The 20,010-nt window shown below is 35.0% G+C and overlaps 2 protein-coding genes across 3 annotated transcripts in view; one reads left to right on the top strand and one right to left on the bottom strand.

Moving 5' to 3' along the window:
- The window catches only part of LOC128985428 (uncharacterized), a 433,133-nt gene extending 429,509 nt beyond the window's left edge, over positions 1 to 3,624 (top strand). For both annotated transcript variants that reach the window (XM_054404907.1, XM_054404906.1), the window contains 2 exons: positions 2,069 to 2,201; positions 3,229 to 3,624. In XM_054404907.1, the coding sequence (XP_054260882.1) occupies positions 2,069 to 2,201; positions 3,229 to 3,302 (207 nt within the window). In that variant the 3' untranslated portion in view covers positions 3,303 to 3,624. The remainder of the gene's footprint in view (positions 1 to 2,068; positions 2,202 to 3,228) is intronic.
- A 266-nt stretch (positions 3,625 to 3,890) lies between these two features.
- On the bottom strand, positions 3,891 to 18,812 carry LOC128986664 (acylglycerol kinase, mitochondrial-like). The gene is made up of 10 exons (XM_054407144.1): positions 18,576 to 18,812; positions 16,949 to 17,068; positions 15,974 to 16,142; positions 15,146 to 15,349; positions 13,781 to 13,946; positions 13,473 to 13,607; positions 12,595 to 12,732; positions 11,683 to 11,816; positions 10,461 to 10,575; positions 3,891 to 4,048 (listed from the first exon to the last, which is right to left on the bottom strand). Exons 1-10 carry the CDS (start codon positions 18,674 to 18,676, stop codon positions 4,008 to 4,010), a joined length of 1,323 nt encoding a protein of 440 aa, XP_054263119.1. The 5' UTR covers positions 18,677 to 18,812; the 3' UTR covers positions 3,891 to 4,007.
- Positions 18,813 to 20,010: the final 1,198 nt, after the last annotated feature.

Raw genomic sequence — 20,010 nt, 5'->3', positions numbered from 1 at the left:
ATAAATCAATCTTTTAAATTTTCAGTTTTTCCTCAAAATTTAAAGTTTGCAGAAGTAAAACCTCTTTTTAAGAAAGGACAAAAAGAAAGTCCTAATAATTATCGTCCTATTTCAGTTCTTCCTTCTTTTTCAAAAATCTTTGAAAAGATAGCACTAAATCAAATTTTTACATTTTTAGACGCACACTCAGTTTTGGTCGCTGAGCAATTTGGATTTCGAAAAGGTCACAGTACAGTAGGGGCTCTAAACGAACTTGTTAACGAAGTACCTTGGGCTCTGGATGGGTCACAGAGTACCGTGGGGGTCTTCTGTGACCTTTCCAAGGCCTTTGATTGTGTTAACCATAACATACTTTTAAAAAAGCTTGATGTGTACAAATTCTCAAAGCAATCAATTACATGGATTAAATCATACCTAGAAAACCGGTTCCAAAGAACTGTAATTTTGAAAAATTATTTAGTATCTAAGTCTCCTTGGGAGAACATTAAAATGGGTGTCCCACAAGGGTCTATCTTAGGACCTTTGCTCTTTTTACTATATATAAATGATTTACCTAGGAATGTTTCAACAAAAATCATTCTATATGCAGATGACACAACAGCAATTATTAAAGCTAGGTCCCATTTTGAATTGGAGCATAAAATTAATCAAACTTTCTATGAATTGGCAAGCTGGTTTGAAGTTAATGGACTAAAACTTAATCAAGATAAAACCCAACTATTAAATTTTCGTACCGCACAGTCAAAAGAAGGTTACAGTTCAGAAATTATCTTTCAGGACCAGTTGATACCACTCAGTGGCAGCGCAAATTTCCTTGGTTTGGAACTGGATATAAATTTTTCTTGGAGTAATTGTATTGATAATATTATTAGTAAATTAAATTCAGCCTGTTATCAAATGCTAGTACTACGTAATTATATTGACCTCAAAACTAGAATTGATATCTACTATGCTTTCTTTTTTTCAATTATTAACTATGGGATTGAGTTCTGGGGATTATCATGTGATTCAGTTAAAGTTTTTAAAGTACAGAAAAGGTTTTTAAGAATAATGACTTTCTCATATTTTAGGAAATCTTGTAAATCGCTGTTCAGGGAATTAAATATCTTAACTGTTCCAAATTTATACATATTCAAAACCTTAGTAATGGTACAATCAAACTATGAAAATTTATTAAATGATAATTTTGACCATAGATACAACACAAGGTTTAAAAATAATTTTCAATTACCGATCCATCGTCTGCGTCTCATTGAAAAGACACCAACATACATGGGGAAAAAACTGTACAATAAGTTGCCACTAGGTTTAAAAAATATAGCCAATACAATGTCATTTAAAAAGAATCTATCAAAATTTTTAATAGAAAAAAACTACTACCATATTAGTGAGTATTTGTTGTAAACTATTTTTAAATCAAAGTCAGTATTTTTATTTTTATTGTATTTATTTTTTTAACTATAGAATGTAAGATGATCAACAATGTATTTATTATAATTTTGACAATGTCACCTGTTTTGTAGCTAAGCTATGTATAAACGTTTTGTGAAAGTTTGATTTGATTTGATTTTGATTTGATTTGATTTTGATTTGATTTGATTTGAAGTATTTAATAGTTCACACTTTCCTTCTTGATTTTAACCTAGCAAAAGAATCTTTCAGCTATAGTGCTGCCGCTGCGTAGTGGTGTATGAAGTAAACAGAAGGGAGTGTTTTCTACGTTTGACACTAGACATAGCGGCCGGCACGGCGACCCGCTCCCGCGGCGAGCGTGTCCGCCAGACCAATTAAAAGGGCAGCACGGACAACTCTTCACAGCTGTGTAATAAACTATTGACGTTTGTTTGACTTGGATGCGTTCTGAAATAGTTGTATACTTTAATCAAAATATTTGAAATGGCTATTTTGCCGTTCCCAAAATTATTTGCTACAATTTTTTTTTTATTAAAACTTCATTTTTTTATTTTTTACCCTCAAAATTTTGCCGCCCCTAAAATTTGCCGCCCTAGGCGGGCGCCTAGTCCGCCTATTCGGAAATATGTCCCTGAGTGTTACGTTTTTGTTTCAGAACAAAGCTAAGTTTGTGCTGATCTGGGTGGTTGTCTCGCTGACTGCTGAAATAATGGAACAGGCTCTCAACTTAGCCCAAACACTGACAGTGAGCCAGGGCGGAATCTTCTACTTCAATTTCATTTATTTCGGTAAGTTCAATGGAATTTGGTCTTTTATAAAACAGAGATATTGTACATTTAGCTTTTTAAATTAGCTCAAAAATTTGAATTAGTATTTGTTTTATTTTATAAAATGAACTTAACAATTTTGGTGTAGTTTAAAAAGTTTAGAGTTACGCCAAATTTGGCCCACGGGATTGTTATGGACAAGAAATTATATTTTATAAATCTCGGGTTGAGCTATTTATAGGAGTGGCTTAATCTTCGTTTCGAACCAAGCTGAGCTTTTATTTTTGCAACTAAATATTGTTGATTCTGACGGTTTTGATGTCATTGCGGGAGACGATGATGATGTCCCCGTAATTGCAGAAAATGGTTACGATTCGCCGTGTGTGATCGCTGTTTGTGTTCGCCGAAGATGTTCTTGATTTTGCAGTGCGTGCAGAAAATGTTCATGATTTCGCTGTGAATAGGGAGGATGTTTACAATTTCACCGTTACTTTGGGAGATGTTTTCGATTTTGCTGTGAATGCAGAAGAAAATTATTACAAAATCACCACAATTGTTGGAGAATAACAATTAATGTTTTTTTTTTATCCATACTTTCCAAAATAACCCAATTTTGACCCAAGAACTCCAATGTTTGACCCAACCCAAAGTCAAAAAAACTGGCCTGGAGACCTCTAAGCCATAATCCTTCTGGAGTGCTTTTGGTTAAGTATGGCTTGAACTAGGCAAGAGAAATGTGATGCTCTCAGCAACTACTTGGGTTTTAATAAATATTAACCTAATATTAAAATAATATTAATAATAAAATAAATAATTTTAATAAATAAAGGAGAACCAAGTAGTGTCATTATTAGCCTGAATTCTTGAGGTGTGGAAATATTCAAAAGTTCTATAAATATTTTAGTAGTTAAGCCCATTTTTTTATGCATCACTTTGTTGTTTTACTAAGGTACTAAGATCATTGTTAAATCTTAAAATCATGACAAGAAAATGTACCTTTTATTTAGAACGTCCTTCACCTATTATATTGTCAATCCTATTGTTTCAGTGATCGATCTGTATTTCATCCTGGTCGTGTACAGTTTCTACAGGGAGATCAAGAACGTCTCCACTTATCCGTAGATGTGAACCAAGTGTAACCTGCCTCAAACATTGCATTTTGTCTATCTTATTAAGGATTTGATTAATTTAGTATAAAAATATGTAAAATCTGAAAAGTATTTGTATAATATCATGTCAGTTAGTTTTCACTGATGATGATTGTTATTTTAACATTGTAACTGAGAAGAGGAAGTACAATTAAGTATATTTTTGTAACTTAGATATAAAATAATTTTAAGGCTGATTAAAACTGTCGACTTAATCAGCATTGTACAGTAACTGTGTGTTTGATAATTTCGTTTGTATTGTTACCGAGAAGAAAATAAAATCTTGTTTGGTAGAAGTTTTGTTTTTTAATTTTCCCATTCAGACTAATAATTTTGACAATACTTAACAGTTTCTTATAGTTAATACTAAACAATTTTTTATAGTCAAATTTATACAGCATATTATGTCCGTAATTTTCTAATATTAATATTAGGTAAAGAATTAATCAATATGGTTTTGAGTATTTGATTTCAAAATATTTTTTGTTAAACTAAAACTACAAACATATTTTGCTTGATAATATATTAATTGCCTTTGTTTTAAGATAACAGTAAAAATAGGAAATTCAACTTACATGATAGTTTATGTAATTCTGTAATTTATTTCTCCTTATTATAATATTTTAAATAGTTACACATGACAGGATATTTTTGCATCTTGGAAGATATACTTTGAAATCTAACAGCATCCAAGCAATGCCTTCTCCAATAAAGTGTACGCTGAAATCAGAAAATAAATTTAACTAACAACATTTACTCAATAGTATTTCAGAACAAACTAACGCTAAATGTAATATTAATGAGCTTAACACGTTCGCTGCTACGGACGTTCCGGAATGTCAAACGGGCCACGGCGCCAGGAGCTAGGAACGTTCCGGGACATCGCCGTTCATCGATGTTTAGCGTTACCATGGATCAGCCAGCTCGTCACGAGCGTCCTATATTTCTTTGCAGCTCGTGGGGATGTACTTTTCTGACAATAAAAAATATAGTTTCCCAAAATCACCACCAGGGTCGTTTAGAACAGGGCTTTGTCTCACCTCTTTCCTGCTAGATAGCGACACTACCGACTGCAACCTGGGTGGTGCTGCTATCTATCAGAATCACTTAGTACTATGTCCAAAGCCAGTTTTATTGCAGAACATTGCCATCCAGTACAACTACTGTTGTTTTTACTGTAATTCAGTGTATCGGCAGCAATGTTTACACAGCGGCAAGCGTTAGTTCAGCTCCTGACGCCGTCCCGGCATCTAGCGGTCAGCAGTGAACGTGTTAAGCCTATATTGTACTTTGACCATCAGTGCAGCTTTCAAAAAGTGCTATACATTGACAATTTTGTGGGTGTGAAACACAGCTGTTTTATAACACATTTTATTTTGTGAAATACACCCTTGTGAAATTTGTGGTCAGATTTTATTTCAAAATCGTCGTAGTTGCGATGTGAGCCACCGACAGATTGCCCTGATCTAAATTACTAAATTCTGTTGAATAATGAATACACAAACATTTTTACCATGTCAAACTTTGGGAATCACTTGTGGTGAGCTATAGCAACTGTTATGACCCATCAACCTGGTCAGCAACAAAAGATAAAGTATAATTTTAGACCTTGCGCTTCCTGTGCTACCTCAAACAACTACGTGTTCTTTTAGCGAATTTCACTATAGGGAAGTAGCTATTACCGTAGGTGGCACGGTAAGACCTAGCCCTGGGACCGATTTACTTTTTAATTTTGATGACCCGAGAGGCTAAAAACGCCATTCGTTCAAATTTGTATATATGTAAATATACGTCCGTGAACACAATAACTTGAGTAATTTTTGTCCGATTTTTATGAAATTTGGTTGAAAGGTGTAAGGTGGGACAATCTTGAATGAGTTCGCGAACCAGCATGGTTGGACCATGGGAACGGGGTTTTACGAGGGGTTTTATGGGCTAAAAATTGGTTTTTCTCATTTATGGCCCTCAAAACACAAAATTTCTCTTTAGACCTTTTTAAAGAGCTTAAAAAAACAAATGAAATAGTATATAAAAGTGTTTTTGTATGGTTATTGCTAAAGCTGAAAATTCAAAAAAATTTAAATTAAAATTCCCATGTTATTCTTATGGAGAATACTGTAAAATTTTGTAATTTGCTTGTTTATAGATATACTAGCTGTACCCTCGGGCTTTGCCCCGTTTAACTTCATAAGTATTCGCATGGCTCAATCACGTCCTGGTTGAAGTTCGTTCGCTACGCTCACTCACCTTTAGGTTGGAGCTCGTTCGCTGCGCTCACTTGCCTTCAGGTTAGCTCGTTCGCTACGCTAACTCGCCTCCAGGTTGAAGTTCGTTCGCTACGCTCACTCACCTTTTGGTTGCAAATTAGCTGTTGTCATAAATTTAAAAAAAATGATAGTGCTGCACCCTGTTGGTAATCCTTGTAACTTTAATGCTATTGAACATCATAGAATAGAACTAACTTGTTTAATTGAAACAGCTGTTAAGATTCATTAATTACTTTTAAATATGAAAAATCATAAGGTTAACATGGGAAACTCCAGAGCCACTGGGGCGGAGCCCGAGAGTCCGATCAGAATAAAAACTACTTAGTTTTCCTATTTAATGCCTAAAGAATCAGTGTACCAAATTTCAGCCCCCTAGGTAAATGGGAAGTGGGAGAATTAGTGATGAGTGAGTCAGTGAGGGCTTTGCCTTTTATATATTTAGATTTAGATCAAACTTGGCAAATTTATTTATTTCACACTAAGCTATAAATATTTTACTAAAAAACACTTTATTAGTTTCCTTGTAGCAGCAAACCTAGGTACTCGTTAAACCTAAAGTTATTTAAATAGATTTGATTGCAAATCAATTCAGACAAATGGAAATTTGCTTAGTCGGCAGGTTTGCTGCGGCAGGGGTATTTTAATAACAAATTTGCGACAGATGGTCCATATAGATGGGATTTCTATTTCAGTATCCGATGGTCAATGGTTGTACTCTCACTAAACACTATGTAGGCCTGGCCCTACCCTTATTATAAACAATGAGATTAGAATTGGAAGCAGCTTCTCAAAATTAAATATAACTCCAACTTTAACACACAGACACTGAAATTATGATTTTTTGTAGCCTTAAACATGTTCACTGCGGTCCATCAACGGCAGGTGTGGCCCAGATTGCTTTTCGGTCTGGCGAATAGCAAATAACGTGCAGTTATGTACTGTGTTACGACGAGAATTGACGTAGTTTGCTAAAATACCCACAGACAGCAGCACTGCTTGGAACGTAGCTGGTTCAATTGTATTGCCAATTGGAGGGAGAAAGACGGGACAAGTTGATTTCTAAGCTTGCCAGACGGGGATTTTATGGGGAAATTTACTACCAACCTACACCACAACAAAAAGCAAGTCACACAACGCGAGACTAAAGTGTACAGGCACAAGCACCGCTGACAGAGAAGCAAAGATATACGAAAAGCAAAAAGCGCCGAGCACCGAAACCTGATTGGGAACGGCCGCATACAACGTGTTAAACATACAAATCGGTATGGGCTAATGTCAGGCAACCTATAGTGTTGGCCTAGCATGATTTCAAACATGCAGCTTTTATCATCTAACCACAAACAAAGAATGAGTTTGGGTTACGCTTTGCCTGGACTCACTTAAAGAAAAATATTTTGATAAAAAAACTTAAACAACCAGCTTTTATTATTTGAAATTTAAGTGCCACTTTGGCTTGACAAACCATAAATTAAAACATTCAATATTGCAATAAGTTCATTCTATAGTTTCTAACAGACAGTAACCTAATCCTAACCTAAGGTTTTTGTTTGTAAAAAAAGGGCCTCAATTTGTTTTAAAGGTATTTTGGATTTTCCCTACTCTGATCATAGTGGAGTAGTTATTAATTTTTGTCCACCCAGGAAAACTAAACAAACAGTTCCTACAATGACAGAACATGTTCCACAGGCTAAGTTTAGAGTAGCCTTACGTAGTATTAATAATTTATGTAATAATTTAGCTTCATATGATTAGACTTGTTATTAAAACTTGATTATATGGAGTCGGAAACTAAATTTCAATTTGTCTTCAACATATTACTTAATAATTTGAACTATTTTAAGACCCCAGTGAAAAGAAAATATGACAACAAGCCAAATTGTAAAATTAAATTCAAACAAGAATGGTACACAGCTGACTTAGCGTATATTAAGCAAAAACTGTTGAACCTGTATAATTTAAAATGTGGTTTAAATGATTCAAGTAATTATAAGTCCATCATCAATGTTGAATATGAAAGATTGAGATTTCAATATAAAAGATCCATAAAAGAAGCCAAACTAATGTATAATGTGTACCTCATAGAAAGTAGCAATAACCAATGTAAAGCAGCATGGGATCTTATAAAGAAAAACAAAGTGTGTTCTGAGAGGCTTCCTTTAACTATTGAGTCTGATGTCCTTAACGACTACTTTATTATATTGCTGATATTAAACTACAGCTTGATAACACAAAAATGCAGAGCTCACCAATAGACCTTACTGATGGTGGTATTAATTTAATTTAAACGATGTTGCATTTAATTGGAAAATTGTAACGCCTTTAAATGTAATCAATGCAGTTCAAAAAATGAAAAACTCAAAAAGTGATGATGTTTATGGAATGTCAAATAATTTACTGAAAAATATTATTTATAGTTTACATGTACCTCTTGCTAATTGTATAAACTCGTTGTTAGAAGCTGGAGTATTCCCAGACTTGTTGAAGGTCTCACGTGTTTGTCCAGTCTATAAGAAGGGTCCAAGAGATAAACCCCAAAGTTATCGTCCTATCTCAGTAATTCCGGTAATTGGTAAATTAATTGAAATCTTGGTCTTTGAACAGGTTAATGAGTATTTTGAGGAGAACAACTTGTTTAATGTATCCCAATTTGGATTTAGAAAAGGAATGTCCACTATTGATGCTCTTGATAATCTAATTCGTCAGATTCATGGGGCTTTTGAAAATAGGTTATTTGCTCAGGGCACTTTTTGTGACCTGAGCAAGGCGTTTGATTGTGTTGATTTTAAAATTCTTATAAACAAACTACAAAATTATGGGTTTCGAGGGCCATCTCTACAATTCTTTTCATCTTATCTAATCAATCGTAAACAAATAGTAAGTATTAATGGCAATACGTCACAAGAAAAGAATGTAAAATGGGGCGTTCCCCAAGGCTCAGTCCTTGGTCCACTTTTATTTTTAATTTATTTTAATGACCTTCCATTGGCAGTAAAGAGTCAAACTATTCATTATGCTGACGATACAACATTTTTTCATGAAAACCCCAACCTAACAGAACTAAAAAATCTTGTCCATGAAACAAAGCTAAAAGCATCAAATTGGTTTAATGTGAATGGATTTTTGCTTAATGAAGAAAAAACCCAAAACATGATTTTTACACTAAAACAAATCCCCACTATGAGTGATCTAAATAATAGCACAGCTGTAAAATTGTTGGGCCTTCAAATTGATAATCAACTCACATGGAATGCTCACATAGATTATTTATCTTCAAGATTGTCTCGTGTGGTGCATCTTTTAGATTGTCTGGTAAATCAGGTTCCTAAGAAATATGTAAGGACGGCCTATTTGCGTACTTCCAGTCAATCATGAGATACGGTTTGGTGCTTTGGGGTGGTAGTGGTAGAATAAAAGAAATTTTGATTCTCCAAAAAAAGGCTTTAAGAGCTATGACAGGGACGCACCCTGATCATTGCAAACCTCTTTTTATATATCTGCAAATTCAAACTGCTGTAAATTTGTTCATTTATGATCTGATTGTTTATATATTAAAAACCCCTGAATATCTTCAATTTAATAATCACAGTCACAACACTCGTTTTAAAAATACTGCGCTGTTAGAATCCCATCGTCTTAGTAAAACTAGTAATTGCCACATAATTTTATCAATTAAAGTGTATAATTCAGTAAAAAATAATAAATAATATAAATTTTCATTCAATTAACAAATTTAAGGCCATGTTTTATAATTATCTACTTCAGAACCGTTTTTATAGTCTGGATGATTATTTTAAACTGGGAGAAATTGTCCTTTAGTTTGGTTTTAATTTCAGTTAAGAATGTGAATGGAGTTGAATGTTAGTTGTAATATTTGGCCTGTAAGAGTATTTTGTTGTTTATTTTAAGACTTGGTTTGAAAACTGCAAATAGACTTTGTCAATGATATGTAAATGTATCCTTATGGCAAATAAAGATTGATTGATTGAATCAATAATCACGCATCAAGCATAAGATTTACTTAGGAACTATCACATAACATAGTACTGTAGTTGTAATAACCTCTTTACCTGTAATTTAAGTAATTTGGAATGTTTCTTGTGCTGGTTGAAATCTGTCTTCATGCTGGGTGGTACATAATATGGCTTTACTGGTTTGGAAAGAATTAGCTACATCGCTAAATCTAATAATTATGTACTATTTCAATGTACATGTTTCAGAAAAGGAAACCTATATAATGCAGGCAGTATATAGCAAGCTATTAATACAAGGCATTCTGATACTATACATTGCATTAAGCTTTAAGGAAAAGTATGAAATGGATAGTAATGGTAGGATTTTAAACACTTTAACTAGTCATTGTGTATAATGCCTAGGCATTTAATAGAATCCCTACAACAGGTGTGTCATCCAAAGTATAGATAAAGAGATTTGTTTTAAAAAAAACCTATTTACTTTAAAATATTGAAATATTCTGTGTGTATCGTTAGGTTAAGGTTATTTTGTTTTAGATTAGATTGGCTAATGGGTTTGAAGTCTGTGGCACTACCGACTGAGTCACTGACTCGCCACTCGCTACATACATTGAATCATATAAATTACAATTCTCATATCATATCCTTGAATTATATACAGCATCTGATTATTATCTATTGTTAATTCACCTTTAAAACTAAAATGTAGGCTTCAATCATAGGTAAAAAACTGAAAACTATGATAACATTTTACAAAACATTATTCGTACAAATACAGGAGTCAGATTTTTTTATATTAAACTTTTTTCAATCACTTCAGTTATACAAATTATCATCCATTCTGTCCACATTTTCTCAGTAAGTTTTATTTCAACAAAGAGTGCTCATACTCACTCGTGTGAACAGGATCGTTGAAGAAGACTTGTACAGATTTGGGTACAAGGGTGACTTTAATGGGTTTCACTTCATACTCTTCATTGTCTATACTCAACCACTTCTCTTCATTGTTCTGAAAATATATTTAACAATGTAGTTAAAGACGTCTGCTTGCTACAATTACAGCAATAAAAGTAAATAAATATGACATCTTCAATAACTATTGATTTAAACTTTTTAAACACATCTCACCAGTCATCATTGTTTAGATACCGAGAGAATTGAAATAGAATTCTTACTTAAATACTATTGCAAATACAGTAATGAGATCTCCACATCCTCCGCAATCTCTTAAATTCCTTGTATTTTGCACACACTTGTGCATAAGTATGACGAAAAGTTGTAAAACAGTTTACAGAATTATTAGGGGATATTTAATTTGTCTCACAGCGCCGTTTCTTCAACATCAAGACCTGATCGTGTATCAAAGCACAAGCTAAAGATTTCACTTTATACACTCTAATGACATCATTAAAAACTTTAACACATTTCCCTTATTTTAGGTACAGAGTAATATACTTAAATAGTGTAAAAAAGATAGATATAATTGTAAAATGCTATTAAATTTTATCTCTGTCACAAAAGAAGATGATGCTATAGACATTTATTAAAATCTACAATATCTAGAACAAGCAGAAAGAGCACAGAAAAACTATAGGTACACCAAAAGTAAAATCAAGTGGACTACAGATATAAATGAATATATGAATGTGATACAAATCTCAATTGGAGAAAAAAAGCAAAACTACAACATCAAAGATAAAACAAGAGTGAAAACGTAAAGCACTAAAAGGCAAACTAATCTACAATTTGAGGTTAAGAATGTAACATAAAGCACAAGAGTCGGTGACAGTGAAATATTCTAATGTTTTGTCTAATGCAAAGTTTTGCGTTCCTTGTGCCAAATTTGATCCTTTTCACACAACTAATCCTAAATCCATCCTAGAAAACTTAGAGTAAATAAAACAAAGGACGGGGAGCTTGATTTCAGACGAAAAAATAAAACTACATTCTAACCAGATGAAACTATTGGGGGAAAAACACAAGACTAACGGTAGAACTCTTCATGTAAAAAAAGACTCAGATGGTCTAAATCTTGCAAAAAATGAAAATAAATCAAATGTAATAGCGAGTCAAGTAGATGTTGAAATATAAGTTGTCAAATACTTCCAAGACTCACCTGTGCAGAGTTGTCTAACATAGGCTTAATCTCCAGCTGCTGAGCGTCCGCCAGAGGGGTGATTGAGGCGGAATCTCCACTGACTCTTCTCCACCCTTCCTCCACCCATTCCCACCAGCCTAGACTAGCAGGGCCTGAAATTCACAACATGTACAGGTCATATTAAAACTGGAAATACACAGCTTCTAGCAATATTGTAAGTAACATTTCCTAGAGATAGTAGGGGAACATAATTTATTATCAAAAGGTCTTCCAAATATTTTGATTATAGCTAGAAATTGTTATACAGTAGAGTCCCCACTACTCGATCTTCATATTTTTTTGTTTTTCCTTTACTAGAACCTTTGACTGCTAGAATGCTAGGCTACAGCCCAGGATTGTTTTTTACATTACTTCAGGTTAGACCAAGGGGTTGCAGCATTATCACAAAGATAAAATACATTGGTGATTTGGTGGGATTTGAACCCGGAACCTCAGAGACCATAGTCCCACTTATGTAGCGGCCACAAATACATAAGGCTGAGTGTACAACTTCAGTATTATCTTTACATATTACATTTCCTTTGTGGTTTACTTGTAGGATATTTCTGATGGTGACTTTGAAAGGGAAACAGCAGATTCAATAAAAACCAAACTTAAATCTTAGGATAGGTTTGGCAATGGAGAAACAATGTTAATCTTGTGTTTTTTTTTCATTTCAAGTTAATGGTCCTTTCCGCTCATTCAACCTTGCTGTTACCACTTTACCAGAATAGACTCTACCGAAAAATAATTTATGAATAGTAAAAAAAAGTTTAAGATTGGTGAGCTGCCAAAAGATTGCGACTGACATTGGGTTGACTCTAAAGCGCTACAGTTGAAATGACAGTGTGAAGAACTACTGTAAACTTATCGGGTGGAACTTTGGCTCACCTAGACTAACTTGAAGGCCTTGACTGTTTCCACAGACACACGGACAAGTGACATGTATGTCCAGAGATGTAAGATCCAGCTCTGATACCTTGCCACACCGGGGGTTCACAACCTGCTTGTAGTTCTTCTTGGGGGCTTCTACATGGACAAACAAACAAACAAAATTGTTGAGTAAACAGATACTATCACTTTAATTTTACCAAGAAATGTCTAAAACATTAATTTTACCAAGAAATGTCTATAAGTGCAATGTTGTAACGTGGAACGATTCTCATTCTCAATTCCTCTAAAGTTTGATATTGATGGTATCTAGGAATTCTCTACTTACTAACTGATGATACAATATCAGCAACAAATTATGATCAACTATGCATTTCAACAATACTTGGGAGATTTACTTTCCAAAATCGCTGATGAAATGCCTTCCAGAAAAATGGGAATAAAATTTGCTCATTCGAGGTGTTTTGAACGGCTCTAAACGACTAAGGCATTTTGAAATAGTAGGTAACTATGATTAAGCCTATGCCTATTTCATAATAAATCATTCAGAATCCAAGCCAACATTTTATCAGAATCTAAACCAGATCTGAACAATTAATTTTATAATTGAACCATGTCAAGTATAATGTTTATACTGGTACATTATGCGAAAAACGTTAAGATATAGAAACAGAAAGAATTTACAGTTGAAAGGGAAAAGACCAACAACTGTAAGTTGCAGGCCTATGATTATCATTTTATTCTCAAATGATTTTAAATTTTTATATCACATCAGTTGTGGTAGCCTACCCTACCTGAAGATATTTTATATTTGCTGTATTCATTGAGTTATAGATGTATCTGGATATCACTTATGATATATAAGTGGATGTGTATACCTGGTGTTTTCTTGGTAAAGCTCGGCACCAGATATTGGAACCATCGTCTCGACTGAACTTCTTGCAAGTCTGACCTCGTCTGGTAACAAAGGTTGCAGCCATCACAAGCGTGTGTATACGTCACGTGAGCCATCACTGAAAAATCGGACAAAATCGTAAAAAAGTATTTATTTGTGTTCACACTTCTAAGATCTTGTAATATATTTTCAAGTGTTGAGTTCTTGTGCCAGTTTGGACTCTTTCCCATTCGGGAAAACCTGCTATTCTAACCACACTGGTATTCAGTATTCATTAGTTTATCATGTTACCTGGTTGCCGATGGGAGCCGAGAGAGTTGAACAACACAGCCGCATAGCCTCTCAACACCCCGAAGTACCAGTATTGGTCTTGCCTGCTCAGCGTGTCTCTGTAGGCTCCCCACTTGATCCCACTCAGACCGTACACAGGCTTGTGAGGTGACTCGCCCTCTGCTTCCTAAAATCAGCATCTACTACAGTGGAACCTTGAAAGATCCTCAATAACAAGTGTCATTTTCAAATCTCCTTGAATTTATCTTTCCCCTAACAACGTGTTATTGCTAACTAACTAGTGATGGTCAAAACCAGAAATATCGAATCTCAAAACCGAAACCGGTATTTAAGATGCCTTTTGAAGTTTAGAATACAATTTAATTGTTTCATTACTGTTAATGTTGATATTTTTCTCTATTGTTACGGGCTTGTGTGGAAACAAGTGTTAAAAACAATAAATACCCCCATTGCAGCAAACCTGCATACTAAGCGAATTTCCATTTACCCGGCTTGATTTCTACTAAAATATTCCCTATAGATTTTCAGATTTATTTCCTATTTAAATAACATTAATTTTAGTGAGTAGTTAGGTTTGCTGCTACGGGGATGTTTACTAGGTCGTCCACAGGGAGGATCGGATAATGAAAGGTTGTATAATAGAGACTGTACTAGATACAATCCCTAAAATCTCAAAGGTAACCATTGTATTCATAGGTTTCAGCAACAAAAGAGTTATATTTGATAGATGTGTGAGAGACTTGCTATCAAAATCCTACTGCTTGATCATTGACTACTGGGAATTGTCATGTTACTGAAGTGAAGGGTATCGATAGTCAAAGCTGTTAGTTTATGTTTATAAATTGTTGGTTGTCTTGAAAAAAAAAATGGTTTTGTTTAGAATAAAGGTGCTCAGCAAGATTAATGCGCCACGTAGGTCAAAAGTAAGATAATTTAAGCTGAGTTCAAGCCTTACACTCAGAACACCTTCGGTACACCTCACCTATAGTGAAGTCAATTTATAATCAACAACAGGATTTTTCAATATCTTAGTTTATCCCTCCATGGTTATATTATGTATAAAAATTACTTTACATTAATTCAACATCCCTCTTCAAGTAAGGAGGAAACCCCTCCCTTCTCAAAGCAACACACACACAGCTTAAAGGGGGATACATGCCCCTTCAATAGCATTACTTATGTCATTTGTGTAGTATGACACAAGAACATGACTTCCCGCCAATCACCAATGGATTTTATCATGTGATAATACCACGACCCACTAGGACTAGCCTGAAGTAATGTATAAAACAGCTAGGCTAGAACCTTGCGTCCTAGGATGTAAAGGTGAGAGGTCGGACATATAAAAACTGTTACTGTACCTACCTCAACAATGTCTACCCTGACAGCGTCTATGTGCTTTGTTTGGCCTCGCACAACAGCCATGGCTGCTGCAGCCATGTCCCTGGCGTCTCCCCCCGCCACCCCTCGCCCCAGCAGTGCCAGGGCCACAGAGTTGGTGCGACCGAGCGGCAACACCCCCACTGGGGCTGACACAGAGCCATACGTCCTCATCAGTCCTGTCACCGTCTGGCACAACAGAAACAACCAATAACAAACACTTTCTAAAATACAAACTACATCCTGTATCCTTGGAAGATATTAGGTGATTTAAACAATTGATAGAATTATATATACCCATGTTAAAGTTGTTGCCAATTTTTAAATCAAAATGGACATAACTAAATTGAGCCACCAACATATGTAAATTACAGGTTCTTGTATAAAACACCAACTTGTATTAACTGTGTCAAGCTAATAGGACGACTTACTGTAAGCTATACCACTTTTCATGTATTTCAAATTCAAACAACAATCTCAGTAACAAAAAATAAGGTAGAAAATTTAATTTCGTTCTCTAGAAAAACTTTGACAAATAATTTGTCTATTGGGTACAGCCACCCACAGAATGTGTTAATGCCAATTACTGATTTCAGTAAAATCTTCCAACTTTAAAATTTCAAGCAAGCTTACTTCCTGTAAATTGTAGCATTTATTATGTCACACAATTTACCAATGTTTTGAATGAAAAATAAGAGAGAAAACAGTGACATTAGCACATGTTGTGAGTGGCTCATTTGACTATTAAATAACAAATTGGCTACATATGTATACTTGAGTCTCCAAAAGTCAATGGTAAAATTCCACACATACCTCTGACAAAGTTCCGTCCCCTCCTGCAACCACGATGATGTCTGTATCTTTAAGTTTAGCTGCCAATGATCGAGCTTCGCCTTCACTCTCAGTCATGATGACGTCCACCGAGTACCCGGCAAGATGTAGAAGTGGCGCACAGTACTTCTCATAGTTGGCCTTAGCTTTCCTGGTGTGACAGATTGTTTCTTTCAATACAGTTTGATTGCAAAGATAAATACCAGTCTTGTGAAATTGCAGGTTTTTACTATACAGCAGAGTTTAGCGAGTATGTTGAGCAAGATGGCCACAAGAGAAACAAAACCGTTATCACTGATCTTTAAAAGACTGGTTGCTTTTATATACACAATTTTTTTTGGGGGGGGGGCAGTTTGGTAAAGATGTTAGGGGAGTGTTCAGGAAATGGGCTACTTTGGAGAAGAAACATTTTTGTGTATTTTTCTCTTGGGCTTTTCATTAAAGTGACTTGGTGACATTTCCAGACAAGATACCTTTACTTTCATGACTATTTTTTCTTCCTTGTTCAACTTTTTGGGCAGGGAATAAGGTTGATTTTTTTAAAGAGTTAGTATGATTCCTAGGGTTTAAGTCTTCAAAGGGAAAAACCTCAAGCATAGCCTCCACCTTAAGATATGGAACACACTAAATATTTCTCTAGGATGAGGTACTAGTTTTCTCTGCTACCAGTAACTTAGATGGATTATTACAAACAATATTTAAGCTTCCTAGGTTTTTATTTGTATTTCACACATAGGCTGCATACTAAAAATTGTTTGGATTTAATTTTTGTGGTTGGTTATTTAATTTATAACCCTCAGATAATACCTTGTTTTGCAAAGTTATGGTAGATCAATGTACGTTATATAAAACGATACATAACAAGTCACCTCTAAACTGAGCTTTTGATTGCTTTACTCACTCCAATGTGCAAGCCTAGAGCTAACTATCCACCACTAGATCAGATACTAAACCTACCTTCGGTTTGCAGCTGGGTTCAAAATTACTTTAACATTTCGAGGCTTCAATGTTGGAGGTACAGGTATCTCTCCATACTTTGCAGCTTCTTCACACAACGCTCTCATCAACTGCTTTGTTCTGCAAAATACATAACCGTTATCATAGGTCCGTCACTAGGCCTACTAGTTGAAAGTGTAATCGGTCATCTAAGCCAAGGCAAAAATCAGTCACTGGAACAGTCAATTACATTCTCCTCCGCAATATTCTAAACTTAAGTTAATTGCAGTAAATTATAATATACTACTACATGCAAGTTGAGCGAATAACACCCCTCACCTACAAACTGTGCTGTTGACTTTTCCCTTACTAGCCGACTTACAAGTATATTTTTACAAGTATATTTAGCATGACTTTAAGAACCTGAATACTACAAGACCTCTATAGTTCTGACAGCATCATAGATTCAAGATTTATTTCGGCCATTAAGTTGTTTACAATAGGCTTTGTTTAACATATGACATTGTTTGGAGAAATTACTGTACCTACCTCAGTTTATTAATAGCCACTGATTAGGCCCCTACACCTTGTAGCCTAACTAATATAAATAAAGGAACAAATGATTTCTCTATTTTCAAATTGTTCTACATCCTCGAAACTTGATGAGATTTTTTATTCTAATAGCCTACAGTGGGTACTCCCTCTTATCCATCTTACACCTTTTAACCGGACTACAATCAGCAGAAGTTACACAAAAAAACAACAACAAAAATTTATCAGCACATCAGTTCAACATGACTGGATCGACAGGAAGTGGGCGGTAATGAAACAATATACTTAACAATACTCTCCCAAATTTTAGTAAAATATTTAAGTTAAGTTAACATTTAAGTTTTCACGCGACTCATGAGTTTTAGGGGACGTCTGTTTAACAGGAGAACCTGTTATCCAGAATCACTTTAGTCCCAAAGCGTCCGGATAAGAGGGGTCTACTGTAAGCCTATCTTTGGGGACATAGTCGAAATACTAAAAATAAAGTCTGAATACAGGGTGTTAGCTGTTGCTCACGTCACTCTCTGTTTCTAGGAGCAGGGCAACTTTTATAAATGGGCCTGGGCACAGGGGCACAAGAGCTTTTTTTTCAACGCCAGTGGCATTTCACGAGAGAGTTACGAGAGATAAATGTTTAAGTGAGAGATAAGTTTGTTGGGAGCTCAAGGAATTAAGTTAATTGAAGGAGAGAGGGTGGGCGAGAGAGGGGCACAATCATCCCTCGGGCCCATAGCTCATCACATGCAAACCGCAGGCCTGTCTAGGAGGGTATTTCGGTTTTCAGGATTTCATGGTGGTGTTGAATGTGGGCTAGTTTTCTTGTAGGCTAGCCAATAAGAATTCTACTAGACCTAGGTCAATTAACAAATTCTTTAATTAACCTGCTCTGAGTTAGACCAAAGGCCCACTCTTTACCCAGGACAGGGATCCAGGTGTATATATAGCCTATCTTCTAGGTGTTTTTTTAAGTTTTCAGTGAAAAAAAAAAAAACAATTGAGATTCAAATTGAAGATACTTTTATGTTGATTACTGCACGTCCGAGTAAATTATTCGTTACAACCAATCTAATAAAAATAATAGTTGTTAAAAACTTACTGATATTTTTCATAACCATAGTTTGACCCATACACTACTGCTACTGAGCCTAGGACAGATTTTTTCCAATTGTTTCGAACAATTTTAAAATACTTGGACATTTTCTTATGGTTAGAGGAATCAAATTAAAATATTTCTGCCTTGGTTAATGGTTAACAGCCCCGTAACATATCTTTCACAAAACAATAATTACTAATAAAAGAGAGAAAGTCAGACTTAACCTAAGTGGAGTGGATGTGTGGCAACAACAAACAGACAACGAGACAACAGTAATTTTTCACCGTCGTGAAGTTAGCGGCTCTTTTCATCGGCGCTTTTTCGGTTTGTAATAGATGTGGGTTGGTACGCCTGCGGACGCCACAAACGTGTTTTGCAGGGATGTCGGAAACACAAATCAATGACAATACGATGCGAAATGATGTTTTTATATTTATATAATGTCAATAATACATTGATAAAACGTGTATACAAGTTAAAACTAATTATTTGACGTATTTTAAAAGGCATATTTGAGACCGTACTGTACATTATACGTAGCTAAGGCTAAACATAACGCGAACAATTAAAACTCCGAACATAAAAAGTGCATAATCTTTTTCCCAAGCCCATCACATCAACTTTGAGCTATTCTAATGGTAATACACAATGTGCAGAATACTCAGTATAAATATGATTGAGGCAGTCCAGTGAATTACGAAGCTATAAGGCAAAATCTATATGGTTGATAGTAACTCGTATCAGGAAAAAGTGCACAATCTTTTTCCTAAGCCCATCACATCAACTTTGAGGTATTCTAATGGTAATGTACAATGTGTAGAATACTCAGTATAAATATGATTGAGGCAGTCCAGTGAATTACGAAGCTATAAGGCAAAATCTATATGGTTGATAGGAACTCGCATCAGGAAAAAGTGCACAATCTTTTTCCTTAGTCCATCACATCAACTTTGATGTATTCTAATGGTAATATACAATGTGTAGAATACTCAGTATAAATATGATTGAGGCAGTCCAGTGAATTACGTAGCTATAAGGCAAAATCTATATGGTTGATAAGAATTTGCGTCAGGAAAAGTGCACAATCTTTTTCCTAAGCCCATCACGTCAACTTTGAGGTATTCTAATGATAATATACAATGTTTAGAATAATCAGTATGAGTATGATTGCGGCAGTCCAGTGAATTACGAAGCTATAAGGCAAAATCTATATGGTTGATAGGAACTCGCATCAGGAAAAAGTGCACAATCATTTTCCTTAGTCCATCACATCAACTTTGATGTATTCTAATGGTAATATACAATGTGTAGAATACTCAGTATACATATGATTGAGGCAGTCCAGTGAATTACGAAGTTATATGGCAAAATGTATATGGTTGATAGGAACTCGCATCAGGAAAAGTGCACAATCTTTTTCCTAAGCCCATCACATCAA

The sequence above is a fragment of the Macrosteles quadrilineatus genome, unplaced genomic scaffold (assembly GCF_028750875.1).
Source record: "Macrosteles quadrilineatus isolate MER2022 unplaced genomic scaffold, UCM_ALF_1.0 Scaffold_2__2_contigs__length_208266976, whole genome shotgun sequence".
Lineage (NCBI taxonomy): Eukaryota > Metazoa > Arthropoda > Insecta > Hemiptera > Cicadellidae > Macrosteles > Macrosteles quadrilineatus.
Note: the sequence above shows the minus strand (reverse complement) of the source record. Positions and strands in the feature narration are given on the sequence as shown.

Coding starts and splice junctions, on each gene's coding strand:
- LOC128986664 (XM_054407144.1), bottom strand. CDS start 18,676: ATGTCCAAGTATTTTAAAATTGTTCGAAACAATTGGAAAAAATCTGTC. Junction 15,350..15,973: donor GGGACGGAACTTTGTCAGAG/GTATGTGTGGAA, acceptor CTGTTGTGCCAG/ACGGTGACAGGACTGATGAG. Junction 13,947..15,145: donor TCAGGGTAGACATTGTTGAG/GTAGGTACAGTA, acceptor TGCTGATTTTAG/GAAGCAGAGGGCGAGTCACC.